At 38.3% G+C, this 8,043-nt stretch overlaps 1 protein-coding gene across 1 annotated transcript; it reads left to right on the top strand.

Moving 5' to 3' along the window:
- Positions 1-1,499: 1,499 nt before the first annotated feature.
- LOC104440334 (lipase-like) lies at positions 1,500-6,801 on the top strand. Its single transcript, XM_039298774.1, is given in 11 exon segments — positions 1,500-1,518; positions 1,593-1,668; positions 2,459-2,545; positions 2,675-2,727; positions 3,048-3,115; positions 3,418-3,490; positions 3,581-3,742; positions 5,261-5,434; positions 5,436-5,456; positions 6,022-6,110; positions 6,273-6,801. Coding segments are annotated over 10 exon segments (1,014 nt in total). The 5' UTR covers positions 1,500-1,518; positions 1,593-1,595; the 3' UTR covers positions 6,487-6,801.
- Positions 6,802-8,043: the final 1,242 nt, after the last annotated feature.

Raw genomic sequence — 8,043 nt, 5'->3', positions numbered from 1 at the left:
CCTACCGATATAAATTTGTGAGAGCCACCGAATATGGCACGCACCTCATATTAATGTTCTTATTTATATTATTAGTGTGAGCTAAATGCAAAATCAAAAATAAAATTTCATTTGCAATCTTTGTCCTCTTAAAATGTGCACTTGCAACCTTTTTGTTCGAGATTAGAAACTCATTGTACTTCATGTTCTTTTTATATGTAAAACATTTAATCACGATATTCGTATGACTCATACATTCCATTGAGCAACTATAAGACGATAATGCTGTAATTGTTAAGGTTGTGATCAGTTCTAAACGTGCTCATGTTATGAGTAGTTTGTATATTTTAGACAAAGCAACTAAACTTGAAATTCTAAAAAATAAAAAGAGTTAATATCATGAAAAATTCAAAATTGATGCATTCGTGATAAATTTATCCTGAATTAATATTTTAACCATAAAAAATCCAAAACTTGTATACATTTGATGAACTTACTACAAAAACCTTAAATATAGTACATTTATGGCAAATTTATATTTCGTTGATTTTTGTTTAATTGGATCAATACCGTGATAACTATAATAAATGGAAGGTAAAACCTTAAATTTGTACATATGTCAACTATCATCAAACTCTGCAATTAACATTTTAATGTAAACTAATGGAATGTAAAATTTTAAACTAGTATATCCATTAGCAATACAATTTAATAATAAATTTTAACACCGACTAGTAATGAGTAAATTTGTCATAGGTGTATTGGTATAAGTTTTTAGTGATCAAAAAATTAATTTGAGGTAAATTTAGAGTAAATTAACACTGACTAATAATGAGTAAATTTGTCACGTGTATGTTAGTTTGGAGTTTTTTTATGGTATCAACCCAAATAACAACTACTGTATCCAACTCAATAAGAACACCAAGAGCATTGAGAATCAATACACATGGCAAGTCGTCTTCTGCAGCTCTCCCTTAAATCAAGAGAAGTAGGTTCCACGATTTGCAATGAAGCTCGACTTGCCAGTCACTCAAGCATACTCGCACTCTTTTCAAATTCAAATAAGTCGAGTTATTAGATCGATTCAAGCTTGAATTCTAAAACATTCGTCCGAAGTTGTACTTGCATTTCCATATACCTCCACGAATATTAGCATTAATTTTAGCTTTTTCTTTTTTTGGAATTCTAGTTTGAGCCAAGCCGCAAGGGAAGCTCCAAAAAGAGAGACAGAAACCCCAAATTTTGACCAAAAGCAGAAGAAAACAGAAGAAATCGCCACCCGGTCATTCATTCTCAACGGTCCCCGATTTCAGATGAACTTCCTTCGTTGCCCTCGCGCGAGCGACGAAATCACCGAACGCGGCACGGAATATGCCCGCCGACGGAGGAAGAAACCGAGGGCAAATCAGGAATGATACGTAAATTCGGCGTCGTCCTGCGCTTCCCTTCGCCCCCAACAAGTCGCTGCGGCTCTCAATCGCCATAATAAAGTCCATTCGCGCCGTTTTGATAGCGCGTGATTGTTTGCGTACATGAAAGGTGCGGAGATTGGAGTTTTCTTTTTTTTTTTGTCCCTTTCTCGACGACGCTGTTGGATCCGTTTTCTGTTGCAGGATATGGAGGGGACTGGGTCGTGGTTGAGGTTGATGGTTGTTCTGACGTGCTTGGTTGCCGCAAGCGGGGCGAGAGGTAATTGCAGTTCGCGTTCGTGCATCAGTCAACTGCTCTGATTCTCCGATGGGGAGTTTTGATTGTGACGAGGCGCGAATAGAAAGGCGCTAGGATTGAGTACGTCAGTTTTTGAGCACGGACAGTGAGATTTGTATTGTGAATTTAAGGGATTAGGCATTTCAGGGTTGGGGGAAATCGTTGACTGTGTCGTGGAGCTGGAGTACCTGATTGAATGGGGCAAAACTATATAGCTATATGATCCCTCTGGTGTACAATTGGGTGTTTTCAAAGCATACGAAGGACGAGCGTTGAGTTGTGTTTGGCTGGTTATGTTCAGCCCTTAGATTACTGAGTTTGGATCAATGCTACGCCTGGAATATGGTCAGATTGATTGAATTTCCTTATATTTGTTTGATGCAAATCTCATTCTGCCGTTTCTACTTTGGGGATATAATTTGTTGAGTGTCTTAGAGTGATTGAATATCAGGTATTCAGCTTTTGTTTGGTTGAGTTATGGACTGTTGCCGGTAGGTTTTCATGGAGCATCTTTATTGAAAAGTGGAAACCTATGTTCTTTACTTATCCCTCTTCATCGCATTGCATTGTGTAAATAGTTCTCTCAGTTCACGAAGAAGGACTGCAAAAATATACCGAGTGTTGTTTTGAGTTGATATTTCCTTAAAGCGTTCCCCTCGCTTGATTCGTCAAAATAGCTTGCTAGAGACATGAGAAACTCGATTCATTGCTTGTGATTGAATGAGCTCATGACCACATTTCAATCTGGAATTTTATCTTCTGGTAAATGCAGAACTTAGAGTGAGGTCCAAGGCTCATAAAGCTGTTTACAATCACACTCTTGCCAGTTGCCACGATGTTGGTGGAGTATGCATCGGCCGTAAGTGCTCGTTAAAAAAAATTTCAGATTTACCTAGAGCTTATTATTGTTACGCATCAGGTTCCACCATTTCAACACAATAAAATTGTAATTTTATGCAAAGCTCTCTATTGCTGGTTTACATGTCAGATTTGACAGAACTTTTAAGTTGGACATGTCCTAGATGTGATGGAAAGACCAAGATAATTTGACTACTTTTTAATATAGCATTGTTGCTAAGGTTGCATGAAGAATGGATCTTTAGTACTAAATACCCAATTCCTAAGATGAGATTTTGTGGGCATATGCTACTTCGCCTTATGAGCTTCTGAACTGTTTATTAATGCCTTTTTGATATGAAAGCAGGGGTTCGAAGTCATTGAACTGATAGTTGACGTTCAACATTGCTTACAGGTATATAAATCACTGTACAGTGGCCTATCAATTTGGATGCTTGTGATGCTTCTATGTTTGAATTGCATCTAATCTTTTGTCTCTTTTCTAAACTATTTTATATATATACGCATATGTTGGAGTGGCCAAGGACCTTAATGCTATGGTTATAGCTTTCAGAGGTACCCAAGAACATAGGTATGCATGTTAGCTTTTGCAATTCCTCCCCTTACAATTGACATGCAAAAGATTTGAAGAAAATTTAAGCTAAGAAGAGCGGCCTCAGTGAATGCGCACACAGGGCACATGGGAATGCTGTCCATACTAATAGAAAAAGGGTGAATCATTTCCACCAAGACATGGAAGTTACTCTCCTGTAATTTCAGATGGAGTCATGAGGAGATCGGATACTTCACTAATTTTTTTCTGTGAAAAATTCTGTCACTTCTCTTTATCATTTGAGCTTTTCAGTTAGTGATTACTTCTATTCATGTCTATAGCATACAAAATTGGGTTGAAGATCTCTATTGGAAACAGCTTGACATAAATTACCCCGGCATGCCTGGTGCCATGGTGAGTTCTAGAGATGATAAGCCTCTCGTGACCTGTGGATACTTATGATTTGGATTGAGTTACGGTCTTACTCTATTGATTGTTGCTTAGGTTCATCATGGATTCTATTTTGCTTATCACAATACGACAATTCGACCTGGTATTTTGGATGTTGTTATTAGAGCCAAGGATTTATATGGAGACATCAACGTCATGGTGACAGGGCATTCTATGGGAGGGGGTATGGCATCCTTTTGTGGACTCGATCTTGTGGTAAGATAAATTGAAAAACCGTTATGCCTGGGACTTGTGAATTTTATTGGTTTCTTTTCTATCATGTTCTTCTAACTGTTCGGTTTTGGTCTGTTAAGATTTATCTGGAGTTCTCTGCCAACTTTACCTTGAAGTGTCTAGACTCTTTACGTGGATCTTGAACTTTCTATGGCTCGTAATTGTATATACAATTTGTCATACATAGCATCTTCTTTGCTTATGTTTTTGTTAGATCAACCCATAGACAAAACACAAGCAGAATGGGTTGCGCTCAGTCTTTACGCAAACCACCAATTATCGGTATCTAGTCATGTGAATTGAGTCGCACATGTTAAGCTTTGGAGCTTCGAGTTGGTTGAATACTTAAATGTAGTGGGTAAAGACATCTAACTATTCATTACAAAGTTCACTTGCTGGAAACTTTATGGGATTGTTGATATGTTTGTGGTCCAGACATATAACTTTTTTAGGCACTTGAAGCTCAAATTTTATGTATTGTAATCTTAAAGTGCTAATGCATTTTAAGATAGATTATATATTGATCCCAAGTTTGTGTTTTGTGTGCTGTTGCTGTCTGTCTGTCCCTCATCAAATGAAACAGCTCCACTTCAGTCGGACTACTGGGTAGATATGTTGTAGGTTGGAGCCAATTCTAAGATGTCTCAATTATGCTTTTTGTCTCAGCTTTGTTAAATAGTGGTCCAGTGTACTTTTCTAGGCACCTGTTGTGGAACTGGTACTAGAAATGGTACCCACCGCAAAGTCATGTCCCATTGTGCTCTCTCCATGAGGAGCGGTGATTTTTTGAGAGTCAAACATTCATGTGGCCTATGATAGGATCATAGGTTGCATGCACTTTAGACTATACCTTTTCTCAAAGTACAAGTAGCATGCATGACATCTTGTCCTAACACAAATGATTTTAAAATCTTACTTTTGTTTTCTGGTTTCTTGCTGAAAATTGTTCTTATCTGATTGTGACATCATGCCCACGCGTGGTGGCCCTTATTTTGATTTAGTTTCTCCTTTGCTATTTATGACATAAATTTTGGAGTTCAAGGGGGCATTTTCACCATGAACCTGGAACTTTTTGTTTATGCCATTAGCAGGATGTGACTCACGCCACTAACATCCAATTGCTTATTGTGGCAGCATGTAAATGCGCCTCGATTGTGAATTCACCCCCAATCCCACTATTCCATATTGTTAACATCTTTTCTTGAAGCTGAGGGTAGGGTTGGTTTTATTGTGGGTGTGGGGTTTGGGTTGGGAAAATTGTGGATGGGAACTTTGCAGAGTAACGCTAGACCTTCAATCTTCATGGAGAGAAAGGGCTACTCTTTTGTTCACCATTGTATGTGAAATGCGATATATGGTTTTTGATGCACAATGTTTTTTTCCGCCCATCCTGACGGGGCCATTCATGTATTAACATTCAAGTTATTTGGCTGTCTAATTATGTGTGCTGAAGCTGTTATTCGTCTGCTACTTATATAACTGGGGACGCTTCATTTCCAGGTCAATCATGAAGCACGGAATGTTCAGGTTTTAACATTTGGACAACCTCGTATTGGCAATGCAGTGTTTGCATCTTACTACAGTGACCGTGTGCCAAATACAATACGTATTACTAATGGACATGATATTGTGCCTCATTTGCCTCCTTACTATTCTCGGTTCCCACAGAAGACTTTACCATCACTTCCCTAGAGAGGCAAGGCTTTGATCTTGATGGAATATCATCTATGTTATGGGGAATTGTTGCTGATTGACTTTGACGTTTGCTTTGCTTTTCTTCCAACCTATCTAACCAAGTCTCATTTATTCCGACAATGTATGTACTCTGTTTTTTCAGCGTATAAAAAATAATTGCTTTGTTTTTCATCTTCTTAGCAGAGCAGGGTAGTTTGTAGTGCTCATGACTTTTGAGAAATATTCGAGTAACTCTCATTCCTGCAAGAGCCATCTTGAGTTTTTTCATACTGATTCCAAAGTTTAAGACATGTAATAATGTTTGCTATATACTCTCTCTCTTTCTCCTGATGGTGATAACCTAGTCTTGACCTAGTCTTAAGCTATGTGCAATTATACACATTTTAATTATTATATGTCTACTAATGCTTATGATTATTGGCGACTAGGTCAAAGACAGCCATGGATAAACATATTGATGTGAGATAATGCGAAAATGATTTGATTCCACCTGCTTCTTTGGTGACTACTCATAATCTTTTCTATGTCAATGTTCACATGTAATTGGAACGTTCCCTTTGTTGTAGGTATGGCTGTATAATATAGGATTTGGTAGTCTGGTTTATCAGGTTGAGAAAGTTTGTGATAGCTCTGGAGAAGACCCATCATGTAGCAGGTAATGAGGTAGTTTCGGTCGTGGCTACTTGTTCAAGCAATTAGTTTGTGGATTTGTCATGCTAGACGCAATAAGTCGTGACAAACCAGCTTGTTCTAGAGAATGTCAGTCCTTTGTTACTAGGAATATACGTGGACGACTGATGAGGGTGCATCCGTGCAGATCGGTAACTGGTAACAGCATCGCAGACCATTTAGTCTACTATGGCGTGGGATTAATGGCTGAGACATGGGGATCATGCAAAATTGTAATGGATGCACGATTGAAGGAATACGGAAGTGAAGACATCAAAGGAAATCTTTTGCTTTCTAGGAATCCTTCTGCTTCTACATTGAGGCTGCCTTCAGACTCCAATGCCAAGAGCAACTTCAGTTAAAATGCTCACGGGTCACCACCTGGTTTCTCAAAGATTACGAGGGACCTCTGTGATGACAGTTATGAAATGGATTCCATCAATCTGTTGGCCACATCCATCACAGGACGCATAAGAGCTCTACTCAAATTCACTCTGAATGTAAATAGCGCGAAGTTGAATGTGTCATTCTTGTAAATACAACTCTGTGATTTCTATTGAATGAATGCGTTCGCTAGTTGACCTCTCAATCTTATCTTGGGCCCGTGGCTTTGTTTACGAGACTTAACCGGTTTTGTAAGGTGCAGCAAAGAGTGCCTTGGGAGACCACTTCTCCATTGGTGACCTCACCTTCTACTATAGGCACATTGTCACTAAAGACTTCTTGGCGCGAGTACTTCAACTGTTGTCTGGCAGGGAGTTATGCTGATTAATTTTTACATCAAGCCATCTTGGAAGCAGATGATGACCTTCTCTTGCATCATTTCCACCGGCAACCTTTGCTAAATCTTAACTTTTAGGAGTAGACAATTTATGTCATCTTGGCTTTGACATGTAACACTGATTGGCTTTGGAACGAGGGTTCTAAGCTTCTACCTTTTTTTTCCCTTGATATACAGGAACTAACATTAGTGGAAAGCTGAAGAACTAAATTTCCTTCATCATTTCAAAGGATATATTGCTAATTATGACCATTCAAAGCACATTGTGCAAGAGACCAGTGAAGTCCTTGATACCTTATGATAATTTACAGTTCGAATGTTGCGATAAAAGCCAGAGTACAACACCAAAGCATTGGGAAAAATGTATTGTCGTCTCATGTATATTTTCCTTTACTTGGTGAGCTAGTTGCCAATTCTATGCATTAATGGAGTTAACCACAGCTTACTCGCATAGAAAGACCCTGTAAATTCTCTTACTTGTTACCGAGAGAGAGAAGCTTAGGCTGTCATGCGGGACTTTTATCGGGCAGTGGTTCTCCTTATCAACGTTGAAACCTAAAGCTCCATTTCAAGGATAACGAAAAGGTGAATGACAGAGCTTCTGTCTCTGATGAAAACCTACAATTTGGATATCTCCTTCATTGTTTAAGGTGTAGTGAAGTTAATATTTACAGGGCATGGATATCAGCTTCAAATTGTACAACCGAGCAAGTTCTGAGGATCTCACATGAAAGACCAATGTGTAAATTGACAAATATTAATGCACTTGACTATAGTAAACTAGCATATCAATTTGACTTAGTCTTTTACCAGAAATTTTATTCACCAACCAAAACCGTCAAAGGGAATATGTCGAAACCAAATCTAACTCATGAAATAGATCAAAAGAAACCATGGTCCATTTCATGAGCATTTTGCAGCCATCCATCTTCAAAATAGAAAGTGGTTGCAAAAAGGCCAGTAATTAACTATACAAGGGTGCAAGTTTCAAGTCAATTTGCCAAATTGTGATTCTAATTTAGTATAAACAACACAATTCCAGGAAAACAATAATGAATTCGAGGAAAACAATAATGAAGTTTGCTAAAATGACCTAGGCCAATAAGCAATTGTTTATGTTTCAGAGCTTTCTTGACAA

Source organism: Eucalyptus grandis, chromosome 8, assembly GCF_016545825.1.
Source record: "Eucalyptus grandis isolate ANBG69807.140 chromosome 8, ASM1654582v1, whole genome shotgun sequence".
In the NCBI taxonomy this organism is placed as follows: domain Eukaryota; kingdom Viridiplantae; phylum Streptophyta; class Magnoliopsida; order Myrtales; family Myrtaceae; genus Eucalyptus; species Eucalyptus grandis.
The sequence above is the reverse complement of the archived record's forward strand: the minus strand, read 5'-3'. Positions and strand labels throughout refer to the sequence as shown.